This window comes from Onychostruthus taczanowskii, unplaced genomic scaffold (genome assembly GCF_017590055.1).
Source record: "Onychostruthus taczanowskii isolate IOZ18803 unplaced genomic scaffold, ASM1759005v1 scaffold40, whole genome shotgun sequence".
NCBI classification, from domain to species: domain Eukaryota; kingdom Metazoa; phylum Chordata; class Aves; order Passeriformes; family Passeridae; genus Onychostruthus; species Onychostruthus taczanowskii.
In genome coordinates, this window is record NW_024501460.1 from 5,100,275 (window position 1) to 5,116,402 (window position 16,128).

The 16,128-nt window shown below is 39.2% G+C and overlaps 1 protein-coding gene across 3 annotated transcripts in view; it reads right to left on the bottom strand.

The window, feature by feature from the left end:
- The window catches only part of FARS2 (phenylalanyl-tRNA synthetase 2, mitochondrial), a 231,548-nt gene that overhangs the window by 75,365 nt on the left and 140,055 nt on the right, over positions 1-16,128 (bottom strand). For all 3 annotated transcript variants that reach the window (XM_041413155.1, XM_041413154.1, XM_041413153.1), the window contains one exon: positions 1,287-1,438. In XM_041413155.1, the coding sequence (XP_041269089.1) occupies positions 1,287-1,438 (152 nt within the window). The remainder of the gene's footprint in view (positions 1-1,286; positions 1,439-16,128) is intronic.

Here is a 16,128-nt window from a genome sequence, read left to right on the forward strand (position 1 = left end):
CACTCCAAGTGACAGTAAGAAGTTATCCTGCAATAAACTTGCTTCTCAATTTCCCTGAAAGATATACTCTGTTCTTTACAATGAAAAGTACTCATTCTTATCCTAACCTGTATTTGTCTTCTGCACACACCATCTTGAGTAAGATCTTTTTGCATGATTTGCATGTGAGAAAGACTCAAGAATTAATGACTCAAAGCTTTAAGATGCCCACACAAATTCCACTTCCATTTCTGTTTCTTTACACAGCACAAACAGTATCATATAACACTACACAAAAAGGGTAAAAAGGAAAAAAACCCTCAAAAAATAAAAATCCACTGAAACGCCATGAAAACTAGGCTATAGAATAATCTATTCATCTGGCCTGCATCACATATCAAATTCAAAGGAACAACAGAGTTAAATACCTGGATGCAGAAAGCAGAAAATAAAAATATCTATAGGTGTTGGAGAACAACATGAAGTATTTTCCTGATATCTTCAAAAAAGGTTTATTATCTTCCTTCCTACAGCACTTTAAAAAGTCTCAAGACAAATTATTTTAAACCTTAGTTTTAGAAAGCTAGATAGCCAGCAGCTTTTCTACTTCTTGATTTGGAAACAGCAAATTGAAAAACAGTACATATGTAATAGCTGATATTTCTCTGCTTTTGAGGCAACTGTTATTACCAGTTGGACAAATACCCTGTGCACTCCCTGGTCATGTCAGTGCTGCAATACCCATATGGTGTTCTGAAACCTGAGAGATTGTTCAACAGCATATAAATAAGTGTCAGAAAGAAATGAACAAGGTCTTTCTTTTTTTTTCCTCCCAGTTGAACACCAACAATAGCATTCTGCAACAAACCATTATTAGCACTGACATCATAGTAAAGGTCTACTAGTGTGTCAGGACTAGAAGAAGAGAGGAAGAGAATAAGGAAACAAATTTCATTCACTTAGCAAAGAGCAGGACTAGAATGTCAGACACGCTACGGATAGGAGTGTCACGCACTGCCAGATGTATTGAGGAAGGCAGTTGTTCACTGTTGCTGCCAAAACCTGAGCACAAAGCATTGGGGTAGTCTGAATACCACAAGCTCAGTACTAGTGGAAAACTGCAAAATTGGTAGTATTTCTTTTAAGTAAAAAGTATTTATTTTTTTTGCTGCAGGAAAGTTTTGGAGCTAAAAAATGAAATGCGCAAGTATTGAAAGAATCAAGAACTTCTTGGTATACAGAACTAAAATATTCACAAAATATTTAAATTATAACCACACAAAAAAGGTGTTAAAATTTTCACTTACTTTGGATGGGCAAATTCATCCAGTAGGACAACCTTTTCAATCAAGTCTCCACCAATGGTTCGAACCAAATCATAGAAATCATTCTGAGAGTAGGTCTCAGAAGGCAGCCAGAAGGAAATGTCATTGATCAAAGGCGGATATCGGCTGAGTGGCTAAAAGAAATTTAAAAACATACTTTTATACATGGTTGAACTTGATAATTATATCTACAACTGTTCTGAATTTACACAACACACAAAGTACAGAGTTTAGAGGCTTTTTGAAATGGTCTTTGAAGGGCAAACTGACCTCATAAACAACTGAGACGTAAGATTTTATACTAGGAAACATCTTTTAAAGATCTCCTCATAACAACTTTGGTTTATTCATTCATTCATAACAAAAATCTTGATTTTGTTTGCTAAAATCAGAGTTTATGACCCTGAACACACTTTTGCAACAGATCTGCTGAGAAGGAAGAAATAATGTCAAGTAGTTTTTCACTGGTAGAATTGTATTTTTTAAAAGCATTTTCCAGACTTTTTGCAGATTCAAAACTTCTTGTCACATTCAGGTATAAAACCTATATGCATTTTATAGGATTCTTATATTACACAACGTATCTATTATTTTTACTGTCAAATTTTTAACAAAGTCTTATAAATAGGCACCTTCTTATTAAAATGTTTTAATAAGAAACACACTTAGGCTTAAAAGGAGGGATCAGTTCACTTTCTGGTGGCTTTTGTAGACATCCAAACATCTACAATAACACAAAAGGTATGGCTGTTAACATAGTTATTCGCTCCACAAGTACCACAACAGGCTTTTAAACACAAAGGGGAACTTTTGCTGCACACATAGAGTGGGCAGACAGTGTAACTTGTTATTTGTAAAAATGGGAAGAGAAAAAGAAATGAAAGCAGATAATTAACTTTTGAGTTTTGATGAAACTTCCCAGGACTCTGTGGGTTTCAGATCTCACCTTTGGTGAGACATTTCGCCCTTTGAAGAACAGAAAATGGTAACATTCTCCTTTCATGACCTCTAGGTCACACAGTATCTTACTTCTACCTTGCATTCATTCCCTGCAGTTGAAAAAAGTACTTTTGCACAAGATTGTTGGAGTCTGCAGGAGAAAACATCTATTTTATTTTCTTTATATGTACAAGAGATTCCATGTGTACACCTTGGTCTATACAATATAATATCTCACTCAAAAATGTATTTCATGGCTGGGAATGTTTTATGACAGAGCAATGGAAACTTAAGTGAGTACCTGCTAAAGCAATAAACCTGTTAATAAGGCAAGTTTACAGCATTCTGATTTACTCAAATACTGTTCTGTAAAGTGTAAACTAGTCAATAAATATCTGATAAGGAATACAGTGCAAATTTTAAATTAATAACGCCACCAGCAAATGAAATTGTGAATCGCAAATGATTATTGAACTTGTTAAAGGAATAAACTTGTCTAATGAATTCATATCCTGTACATCAAATTTAAAAAAGGAAACTTGCACAACAAATCCATTGCAAAAGAGCTTTTCATAAAGCACTAATTAATAAAATGCAAATGTCTCTGCTACACAAAAGTCACAGCTGCAAATGCTGGACATGCTCCTTGGACAACAACCTGATACATGTGCTAGTGCAAATAAAGTTATAATCCTGCAGTAGACCCCTATATTCTCACCTCATTCCTATCTACTACTTTATTTGTCACTGCTGTAGTTCAAGGAATATACTGAACACCCTTCAAAGCTTGGTGAGACTAATACAAAACCCACTGAACTCACAGTTCAAGACATTTAATCATTCAACCAGAAGATATGACTCATGAGCATTAGCATGATGAAGGCACCTGCTTTCATTCACACAGGTAGCTTTGGCAAGAAGTAATTGTCTTCACAGGGACTAGCATGGGGCTGTGTTTTGGTTTTGTGTTGAACACAGGGCTGGTAACATAGAGATGCTTTTGTTATTGCTGGGTGGTATTTGAACAGAGCCAAAACCTTTTCTGCTTTCTGTACTGCCACACTGGCAAGAAAGCTGGGAAATTTGGGAGGAGACACAGCTGGGACAGGTGACCCCAAGTGATCAAAGGGATATTCTAGACCATATGACATGCTGCTCAGTATATAAGGTGGGAAGAAGAAGAGGGAAAGGGGGATATGTGGAGTGATGGTGTTTGTTTTCCCAGGCAGTCATCACTTGTGATGGGGTCCTGCTCCCCTGGAGATGACCTGCCCATGGGAAGCAGGGAATTACAATTAATATATTGCAGCTTTTTCTCTCCGGTGTCACTAGCGTGGATACAGAATTGTTGTCATTTCATGTGTGTATGCGTGTGTGTGTTACAAAGACTGGAAGGACAAATGCTCTAAAACATAATATAAGCATAACTTTTTATTATTAGCTACTAACCTTTTCTCAGAGCTTTGTAATACAGAAAAATCTTTTATGGTAAAAGGCAAGGCAATAATCCCATATTATATTGTCCCTTCACCACCTGGCTGCAGTCAATATCATTGCAGTAAGTCTTATATCAACACTAAAGTTAGTATAAGGATAAAATTCCTGGTTCTCAAATGCATCGATCTGTTTGTTGTAGAGCTCCATGAGTCACATAATAGTTTATTAGCTACACCTAAAATGTGAATAGGCTTCTAAAGAGTCTCCAATTGGCAAGCCAAAATGAAGTTCCTAAATTTGTATTCAGGCACTCCAGCAAATACATACTGTGGTCCAACAAACTGCTTCACCATTCTTTGATCCTTTCTAAACTCTCCTGCTCTTTAAAAGCAGACTGGTCCAAAGTCCATTGACTGGTCCTTTTTCAAGTTCAAGGCAAATGCCAACCCTGGAGACTGTTTCGTTATGAATTTACAGACATTTCAAAGGCTCCTCTTGAGAGAAATGTATTCTTCCCACTATATCTTCTACTCTGCTGTCGCCTCCAGCCACCACTTCCAGCTACATTCTCATGGCTCAGGAGTCCTGCAGCACAATGCTTGGAGAAGCTACTAGGACACATCTGGTTCTGCAGGCTGGATGTTGGCTGAACCCCAGCACACTACCAGAGGCTGGAAGCCCTGCTGTTCCTGCTTCCATGCCCTGACCACCCCCTTAGGTTTTTGAAGAACTGAAAAGAGGTTTAGGAAATGGCAGAACTGATCCTACCAGTGGAGGCTGCTGCAGGGCACTGGCCAAGTGTCAGTAAGCACTGCTGATGCACAGACATCCCTGCACCCCTCCTTTTGGTTCCATCAAAGTTTTGGCACCACAGTGCTACTTTAAATGTTCTGTTCACTTTCTGTTTCAAACACTTCAGGGCACTATCATTGACATTTTTCAACAGCCCCAGAAAACAAATGTTTTCCCAGAAATTACACTATCTATAGGACTCCACTGAACCCATCTTGTAGGAAATATTGGACATAATGACATCACATTTTTCAATCACCCAAAGTGAAAGCATTTAGGAGTGCTGAATTACTATAATTTCTCTAAATAATAAAATGGAAGTTTATGGTGATCCACCCTCAATGATATATGTTTACTAGTCATTAATCAAAGTTCTTTCTCTGGCTAATAAATAACCCAAGTATTTTCTAAAACTGCAAGCTTTTCCCTCTCAGGATGCTAACTTTAGTACAGAAATGGGTAGTTGGGACACCAGCGCTATAACCTGCTCTGCTAGCCTGCCTTGCTTATGCCTACATGTGCCTGAGGAGCACCATTTTAGTGCACCACTAAAAACACAGGGCTCTTAGTCTTTCATATGGGTTGGTGATAGCTCAGGGCATTGCTCATCTCTGCCTCTCTGCTCAGCCTTTCTGTCTGAGATTACTGCTCCTCCAGCAGCTGATAAAACAAACATGTGCCTGTTCCTTCACCACTGCAGATCACAGCCTGCTGTAGCCAGCTGAAAATTGTCCCTCTGATTGGTTTATGTTAGTATGTGCGGGATGAAGAATTGCAGCAGCTCGAGTTACTGGGAGACAGCTCTCTTAAGCAGCAACAGGATCCATGAGAACTCATTTGCCAGCATAACATAGCAAATACATGGGCACTGTGTATGTTGCCACACCAGGGCACTACTGGAATCAAGTGGTCACCATAAGAGTGGTATCTGTTCATCCACACATGGCAGAGGATCATTAGCTGGATCCAGATACCTCACAGCTGTAAGGGAGAGAAACCTCCTTTCTGAGAGCAGAACCTCCCAAGCTGCAGTAAAAACAGCTGGCAATAATGCACAGCCAGTGCCAGTGAATAACCCACACAAGGCCATGAAGTGGCTTTAGCCCAGAGTCCCAAAAAATAGGATGGACACTAGCACTTTCCACAAATATTTGCCATTAGGAAAAAAAGCCACTTTTCCCCAGATGCAGTAACCATGGGTAAAACATGGCAAGGGGACAGGAGAAGTTTTGTGCTGTGGCTGCTCATTCCATTCCTTCCCTGCTGCCAGCTGCAGATGGGACAAAACAAAGGAGTGACACAGAGGAAAAAGCTGTACTTGTATTTTTACAGTGGTGACACAAATGCAAGGTTAATGACGACACGTACCAGAAACTGGGTTAGCAATTCCACAGCAGCCAGGCCATTAAAAAGTCAGCCATGCCTTACTGCCATCACCAGCCTAAGTCAGAAAAATATGAGACTTAGCAGCATCGTGGCTGCTAAGCTTTAACAGTCCTGCCTTGCTCATGTTTTGGAGAAATATCTACATAAACTATACAGTTTTAATGCAACATCATATTCTCATCAAAATGAAAACTACAGTCCTGTAATAACTGAGCCTTTCTTAATATATTCCATGGTGAAACTATATTAATTCAGTGTTATCATAGGAAATTTAAACACGTAACAGGCATGAAATTAAAATTTGCAAATTTACAGCAGTAACTTAACCCCCATGCACATAATGAAATTTCCTGTATTAGTGTGTATGCGTCTAGATTTACACTTCCGTATTTATGACCAGTGTAGACAAATTACAGTTGCTACAGGGAACATAACTTTGAATTTCCTGGCTACCATGGCTTAAAATTTAGTCATAATGTTCCCCATTATTAAAAGTTTTCTACCCTCCTTACCAAATTTATTTTTTCCTTAGATACATATAATAAGTTCTATATATTCACACATATACACACACACATATATACACATTTTAATGTGTAAACACACACACACATCTTAAAAGAAGGAAATGTAAATTTCAACAGACAACTACCATAAAGTCTGATAAGCAGATATAAAATTTGTTCTGGAATTAAGCTCTTCAAACTAAAGCTAATGGACTAGTTTGGGACTAGTCTGGGACCAATGCACTGCTCTGTCCTCCTGCACGGAGTGGCAGAAGCATGTTAGCCTCCACTGGTGCTCTGAGCTTTTTGATGAATGAACACAGAAGTATGATCAGCCCTTTTTTAGACACCAATCTGCTCACCCCAACAGAGTTCTTAACTTTGAAAAGTTCACATACAGGTACAGGGAACACCATATGTTCATGGGAACATAAAGTGCTCCATGGATTTCAGGCACTCTGCTTGAACATGGACCATTCTGAGTGGAGGAGGTTTTCTTTGTACATGGAGATATTCAAGAATGATCTGGATGCAATCCTGTCCCATGTGTTCTGGGACAACGCTGAGCAGGGAGGTTGGACAGACAACCTGCTGGGGTGCCTTCCAACCTGACTCATCCTGTGGTTCTGACATCCTACATCCAGGTTGAACAGGGAGGTGTCCTGGAGTACAGACTTGTCTTCCTAGCTAAGTCTCAACCTTCAGTGTGAGATGACACAAAGCTGTGGACCAGGTCCCTCCCTGCTGTGCCGCACCTGTCACCGTGAGAGCTCTGTCCCCTTCCCACCTAAACAATGTCCTACAGGGTCATGCTGGAGATAACAATTTCTTTCTTGAGCCCCATTCCAGGTTCCCTGAAGGTGCAAAACAAAAAAGAGTTTAATTGCTTATATTCTGCCTAAGCAGTCACCAGGTAGCTCTCCATAGCATCCCACTTAGTCACCTTTTTCAATGCCTGTCAAGCACCTTTCCTCAGGTAAGCCGCCTTAAGACGCAAAATAAATGCACACACGTGTGCACATGCACAGGAGCAAGTGCAACCTTTCTTGCATGCTAAACGTTACAGCTCATATAGAGGAACCTGCCGGACAAAGGAAAGTCAATATCTAATATGACATCAAAAAAACTAAAATCTGTAACAGCCAGTGAAGAGATTAAATGTTGTTGATAAGCTCCACCTTTTCCAAGCAGCAGACAAAATGCACAAGAGGACTGGTGCTGTGGCAGAATGAAAGAGTAGAATGCTTGCCTTTACATACGTTCACCCAAAAGTAATGCTGATTACTAAGCCTCTGTAGCCCCACTGGAAAGGGACACTGTGATCTTACAACATTTTATTAAAATGCAGTAACTTCATTTTAAAATCAAACTTGTTTAAATTTGTACTGAAAAAGATGTCAAATTTAAAGTCACAATATACCTCTCTGAGTGCAAATATGCATTTTAAACTGGCCTGTGGTCAGAAAGCCAAGAAATAAGGCATGGCTTTTCAGAAGATTTTCAGACACAAAAGAGCACTTGTATTGCCACTGAAAGGGTTATGATTCTAAATGATTAGTAAGAAATTGAAAACAAAAGTCAGGGAAGCCATAAAGAAGATAGAAGTATTGACCTAATCCTATTAAAAGCAAGGATGTTACAGTGTACACAGCAGAGATATTCCCAGATACCTGTTCCCTTGGGCATTTGGATATGCCTTGCTTCTTGTGATTTGATTATAAAAACCACCAAAGGATAAATATAAATTACTCCTAAATACCAGTGATGAAATCCATGCTCTGTGTTTAATGAGGCAAAAATGACGTCTCATTTCCACAGAACAAAGTAGGACTCACAGGGAGAATCACCAAAAGGGATGGCTCTCTACTACTCACTCCCACATCACAGCTCTTTACAAACCCCTTTTGAAAATATCAGGGTGAAGAAGCAATTAGCCTGATGTTTTCCTTCAGCAGTTCTATGTCCACTGTGGAAAAAAATGCATTTTCCTCATGCTTCTTTCCCAGGCTCCTAGTTGATGGCCTACCAAGCTCATTGGTTTCACAGTGCTCATCTTCCCCTATTTCAATCACAGATGTATCACTGCAAAAAACCAAGAAATGCTTTTTCTGTTATGGCTTTTCCATTTGAGCAGTTGCTACCATAGAACTCATGTGAGACCACATAGAACTGATGGGACAATCCTTACTCTGCTGTGATGTCTTTGACAGAAAACAAGCAAGCTGCTATACTGGTGAAGGAATCCAGTGGTTTGGAATGACCAAAATGGTAAAGTGGATTCTCACACCAAACTTAGTAATTAACACTTATGACTGCCTTTTGCACAGACTGTCCATATTCTGCCTGTCCTTCCTATCCAAATATCCCACACTACAGGCAAAATCACTGACAAGGGTAAAAAGAAGACGCAAAGCTCAGAAAACAAACTGTCAACAAATAAAAAAACAGATGTGTGCTGCACTTCTCTAAAAATACCTGCCATGCCTGCAAGGAACAGGTAATAAGCTGGTATAAGTCAGCAGAAACCCAACTTCTCAGAAGACACTAAGAATTTTCTCTTCAGCAGTGCTGAGCACCTGCAATTCCTGCAGAAGGCTTTGGTTGCTGCAGGCACTTGGTGTTTGCCATACTCAGAAGTCAAGTTTCCTTCTTTCTGATGGTTTGGCTTGTATATTTTTTCTCATTATGCTTAATAATAATGCTGAGATAAATAGCTCTATGGAGCAAAATACTGTACCCATCATATAAAAGAGTTATATCTAAATAAACAATGCAAGTATTTGGAAAGAGTCTGCAGCAATATGAAGATGTATTTCTCCCAGATACATAGCATAACAATGGAAACAAAGTGCACCCAATATTTTATTTTGGCTTAGATGAAGAACCTCATATAAAACACTGTTGATTATATTTCCTTTTCTGCTCATTAAGTGCACCATTCCAGAGAGTTACTGTTTAAATTGCAGAATCTCCAGAACACTTGAATGTGACTTACACTAAAATAAGCTGGCATTGTGAATCTTACAGGCACATGCAACACCTGAAAAAGTCCTTTTTCCCACCTATGAACCTATACTTCTTTTTCTCTCTCCTTCCTAAAAAACATAGAGATTTCCAATATATCAGCAATGACACTTCATATCTCTTGGCTACAGCTTCACACAATGCCCTGGACATTGCCATGCTACAAAAGAATTATTTTTCTACACTTCCCAGAGCTAATCTGTACCATCTCACCATGCACAGAAATTTTCCCAGGCAGGTCACTGGTAGTTTTGAAATATTTTTATAAATTCCAGTACCACTAATAGAGTTGGGCTTCCTTCTTGTCTTGGGGAAACTGCCCAAGTGGCAGAGGAAGAGGCTGCCCAGGGAAGTGGTGAAATCACTGTCCCTGGAAGTGTTCAAAAGGGGAGTGCATGTGGCACCTGGGGACATGGCTTAGTAGTGAATATGGTGATGATAGCATAACAACGGATTTGGCAATCTAAGAGGTCTTTTTCAACCCAAAGGATTACATGATTCTATGACTTGGCAAAAGCCAGTATTTTTAATTCCAGAGTAGCCAACTTCACTTCCCCCAACCCATCTCCCCCCATCTCCCCACTTAAGTTCTAAACTAATACAAATTACAACCTCAAAAGTTCAAAACTCATAATAAAACACCAAGGTAGTGTAACAAGCTAAAAATTTAAAGTACAGTAAGTAAGCTAGAGAGAAACTGAAATAAAAGGCTCTACTTACTTCTCCATTACCCAGAAGAGGGACAAAAGCCTTTAATTTTTTTCTCTCAGACCCTGAGTGTTCCTAAAGCTACACTCTTGCTATAGAGTAACAACATTCAAAAGAGAATACTACAGAGAAGCCTAAGCTGAGAACAGACTAAGCACAAAAAGGTACAAAAAGTACATTAAGCATTTCAGTATGCAATGACAAAATTAAAGAACATTCAAATCTCTAGAAGCAGAATCTTGGTGCAGAACAGATATTTCTTTAATGCTTTTCCTTATTTTACAAGAATCAGAAAATGGGTTCACTACTGCTGATTTAGGAGAACAGGTTACACATGGGAATAATTATGCAAATTGGATTATTGGATTGCATATGCACTTCTGCACAGGCAGGAGGATGCAATCAATCCTCAAAAGAGGGGATTTCTTCCCATTATTAATTTTTCTACAACTGCATAGCCAAATCCTCTGCAGCACATGCACCCCAAAGCATTACTTACTTGTCACATTTTGGCTTAGGTTGTCACTGCAGTAGTTCATGTGTCTCTCACACTAGGAAGATGAAGGAAATGGAGAATTTGTATGATAAGAATAATGCAGTTCTTCCCAACTGTGCCTTCTGTTGTCTGGCTATTCTCTGTAGCCTAATTCATATTCTGATCAGAGAAGTGGTAGCTGAAAATCAGGGGTTTTTTATTAACACCATGTACTTCAAAAGGTGCTTCTGTTCATGCATACACACATACAGAGATTGTTCTTCCCAGCCCTCATTTCCTAGGGACACTCCACAGCTCAGCTGCAATGTCTAATCATGCTACAGATGATGACTGTAGAGGCTTAGGCATGATTTTAAAGACCACTTTATCAAAAGCTCTTTGCAAGGTGTATATTTTACATGTAAAACATTGGCACCAGTGTTAAAAGAACTACCAAATAAACTCATGTATGACAACCCCCATCTTTTTAGCTAACTCTGGAAAAATGAATAAGAGCTTATTTCCTACTGGGTTTGAGATTTTTTTTCCTTTATATTTCTGTGGTTGTGTGTGCACACCAGCACATACCTGTATCTCTGAAGACACATACAGAGTGTGTACTTGGACACTTTTTAAACAGAAGTTTATTCTTACATCAAATGCATAAAGTATACTCACAAATATGTATTTAACCCTGCTACAGGCATGCACATATTCAGATTGCAGTAATTACCTAGGACTGCTAGCCAGAAACCATGGTCCCATTAGGCAGACAGAGCACAAAATGCTAATTCCTCTCCTGAAGAACTTTCCAGCCTAAGGTAGTTTGGAGAAGAGATGCCCAGACAGGAGGTACAAGACAACTACAATTGAAACAGCACGGAAAAGAGAATTATTGAGTCACTTCTCAGGTCAGGGCCAAAGACTAAAGTCAAGATATTTTCTATGCCATCCCGCTAACCAGAATTCTAGTACTCACAATGTAAACTAAACCAGTATTGGAAAACCACTGGAAATGTGTAAGGGTTACCCTCCTAACTAGCTACATACTTTTGTAGACAATAAACTGAAAGCTCTGAACATATGTGGACTCCTGTCAAAACCACTAGCAGCTGGTTCTCATAGCTTCACGCAACCTACATGAAATCTATTGTTACTTTAGATTTCAAGGTTTACTCTTTCACCTGATATCAATTTAATGTGCGTTTCAGCATATATATCACTGCTGGAAATTGCTCCATGGCTTATTTAAGCACTTTGTATAACCATTATACTTCATCATTTGGGATGCAATAAAGATCGGTTGATATATTCAGCACTGGAATTACTCATTTGTGAGCTACTTGTTTCAAAGAGCCTCAGCCAGTCAAATTGCAAATATATGAGGTTTAGAGATCACAGCAAACCACTGTAACATATGCTTTTTGAAGCTTATTGCAGTTTTTGCTAAGTAATAATTTAGATAGTATCAGGTGTACTTTGACTAGGGTTCATTGGCTTCTGCCTAGGAAAAAAAGACATCAGCAGTAAAATGGTTCTAATGAAAGTGCAGCAGCATTCATAGCTGCAAAATCATTTTTTATCTACATCACATAGAAGAGGTGCAGACAAAATGCAGTCAAGGCTTCAGTAGCTTCTTTTTGTTTAAAAACAAATTGGAAGGAAGTCCCTGGTGGTCTGGTCTCAGTTGCTGGGAATGTCTTTCACTAGTACTGAGGACACACCTGCTGGGTATATTCACCCCTCACCTTGTATACTGCCTCCAAAAACGAAAGTGCTGTCTCATCAGTTGTGCTGATAGCATGAAGCAACATTGAGAAGTGGATTAGGGAACTGACACAGCTTTAAGGAACTGCAGAGGAAAAAGCTCCGTGATTCATCGCACAGCATAGCCACAAAAGTAGCTTCTGTGGTACTTGTGGAGCAGCGAAGCAGAACAGCACAGGGGAACATGAGCACATGGGAAACAAAAAAAAAAAACAACCCAAAAAAACAAAAAAAAACAAAACAAAACAAAAAAAAACCCAAAAAAAACAAAACAAAAAAAGAAAAAAAAAACAACAAAAAACTGTGCTTCTTATCCTAACACTGTGAGAAACAAGGCTCCTGGGAGGAGTGGTAATGAACAGCCCAAACCCACCAAAACCCTTCAAGTGAAGAAAAGTCTCAACTGCCTCAACTGCTGTCTCTGGACCTGCAGTCAAAAGAGAGGACAATCTGCCAGGTGGATACACTGGTATCCCACATAGCTAGCTTCCAAAATCTTCTGTGGCACTTGCTACATTTGTTAGTAAAGCACTGGACCTCTCACATAACTAAAAATCTATAGGAAACACATAATTACCTCCAGGTTTTGGAATTACCTGCCATAACATAAAAAATCTACTGGTGATTAAAGTATGTGTTAGCATACACAACTGAAAGTAAGGATGAAATATTTTTGCTCTCTAAACATATATATATATATATAAAATAACATACTCTATCCACTCAAAACAAATTTCAGTTGTGACAGTTGTGTACAAAGCAGAAATTCCTTAACATTAAAAAAAGAACAGCTCAAATCAGCTATTTTGCTTCAAGTCACCACCAGCTAAATCTAAACTAAATGTGCTATTGGGATGAGACAAGTTAGAAGAGGTGAACAGGAGTTTTCAATTATTCTAATACTGTGACAACAACACAGAAATACTTAAAGTATTTTCAAGGAACACAGGTGGAAGAGAATGCCATAGGCTTGTCTGTACATCCAACTGTTACTAAGGTGACTGCTAAATGGATTAAATGGATTTACTTTGCCCTTTGGTACTTCAGCAGACAACACAGTACATAAGATAAATACCACCAACTAATCTAGGCAGAAAGAGCTATTGACATTTTTTATTTATTCATTTTATTTACTTAGAAAAGTACAAGCAGAAAGGAATTAAACTATTGCTGATTTGTTCAGGTTCATTGGGAGGCTATCAGTGAGACTAGACTGCGGTGGGTGGGTGGAGATGGAAACAGGGTATGCGAGAAAATCTGCATCACTGGTATTAGCTCAGAAGGCAGCAGCTAGACTGTTGGGAATCACATCCCTTGTCAGTGCTTATTCTTACCAGGAGTTTCTCATGCTCTCAGGCACATGGTGTAATTCTTGGCTGTCCCTGTGGAGGGCCAGGAGCTGGACTGTGATGATCCTTGTGGGTGCCTTCCGGCTCAGAATGTTCTGTGATTCTGTGAATATCATCTCAGTACAGCCTTTGTCATGGGTCTGGGTTCTGACAGACTAAGTGTTTCACAAATCCAGAAGCATAATTGGAAGTCCTCCACAATCATCTCAAAACTGATGATAGTACTTTAAAGACTTGCTTTGGATGGCTAGTGGTCATAATTTTTGTGGTCACTCACACTTCCTGATCTTTCAAAAGGAGATCAGGAGTAGACGTGTACAGTACAAAACCCAGGAAAACTTTCTGATTATCTAGAAAAAGACTTCTGCAACAGCCTCAACAGTTTTTGCCATAAGCATACTCTCCTTTCCTGTGTCTTTCTTCCCTTTTCATCCCATTCCTCCCAATCTGCTTAAACTTAACTGTAAACCAGAATTTTTCATATTGCCCCCAATGCTCAAAGTACAGCACTTCTCTCTTCTATGTTCCTTTCACTTGGTCTTGTATGAGTGTATGAGTGCTTGTTTTGTATTCAGTCCCATGTGACTGTCCGTCCCATTTGCTCATTCTGAGCCCCTACTTTCTTTACTGTGTTTTCAGACAGTTTTCTTCAGCTGAGAGTGGGAATTCAGGTTCTGTTTACTCTCCAGAATTTTTCTTGTTGACTTTTTTTACACAAGTGTTGATCAGTAAAACTGGCTTAGCGTGGTATGGTTTGTCAGATTAAACTCTTCTTGCTTATAACAGTCATTTTGGAAGTTTCCACTGCTTCAGCCCTGCAAGGTGCTGATCACTCTCAGTTGGATCCCAGGAAATGTGGAGATCTCTGACCTGAAGCTATTTAGGCATTTGGGTTATGTTTGACTGAGCATACGAACTATTGCATTGATTTAAATGGGACTGCTTGCAAGTTTAAAGCTCAGCATGTCCTTCAGTACTTTGCCTGGCTAGGGCCAGAGGGCTCAGGTTCCCAGAGCTTCAATACCAGCACTACCTACAAATGACACAAGATAGAACATCCTGATGAGAAGACTTGATGATCAAGTGATTTCTAACCCAATCGTGCAGCTTAGTGCAGCATCTCTGCAATGAAGAAGGTATTTTTGCTCACTTTCCATGCACATCCAACACTAAAAAAAAGAGCTTCATGGTGTTCTGCAGAGCATACAGACAAGCCTGAGATGATATACAGCATTGTAAGGTTTTATTGACGTTTGCCTAAGATGATCTATCTAAGTCACTCTTAGATATTCAACCTTCCCAAAGTCATGCCAGGAAAACGTTTATGCTACATCATCATCTATTCTCTATTGTACCTCCACATGCAGACACACACATTATATACCTTCAATTACATTAAAACTATTTATACAATAAATCACAGTTGAAGCTATACCTTATTTTTTCAAACACCCAAGTTAAATTTACATATTAATGGTTGCATATTTGGCTTTAATAGATGCACTATTAGAAAATAAACATAATAAATGAATAACCATTTTAGCATGGAGTCACCTATCTTGATGAAAAATATCTGAAAATGCAGCAACCAGGGAATCTATTTAATTTTATTTGAAAATAACGCTAGTCACCGACTAAGAAGATAAATAGAAATTATATGGAGTAGCATACTAATGATGGATCAGACAGACCCACCCTGTGCAGTGAATGCCATAAGATCAAACTGGTTGAAATGGATGGTATATACTCTAGATGCTCTCCTTCTCAAGTATGGAGTAAAGGATATAGACTAGGATGGTTTAATTTGCTAAAGTTTCCCCTTACACTTGACAGTGCATTTTATTTTCAGCATCTTCTAAAGCTTCAGGATAAGCTCTGTGTTTCCCAGCAACAATCAGGCTTATGCACAGGAAAGATGCACAGAGATGATTACTGTCCCTGAAAACTGAAAAGCGCACAGTAAGGTAGAAAAGTTGGACTGTCTAATGGTGTGAACAAGAGGGCTCACATACACAGCAAACAGTGCAAACTGGGCTACTGCGGAAATCCTTTGTCATTAGAGCAGGAGCTTAATTCCTACAGCACACTGAGCAAAGGCAAGGCCCAGCCTTCGCTATCTTGCACAAGAGGAAGAGGAGCCTGCTTTGATTTCCTTTCCAGTACAATGAACCACTTCTTTCCACGCAACTACATCTTTTTGATTATTTTGATCATCCCTGCTATCCTCGACTGTTCACTTTTCAAAGCAGAGAGTATCCTGGATTAGGATGGCATACACCATTCTGGCTACAACTGTGCAGAAGATGAACAGTGTCAATTCAAGTTGTTTGTCAAGTCTCCTCACACCACTTCCAAAGCCTCAGGTCTCCCAGCAGTGCTGCTCCAGGAGCTTCTTCTCTTCTGTAGCCATTAAAATGATCCTGCTTAGAAAGTCTATTTTT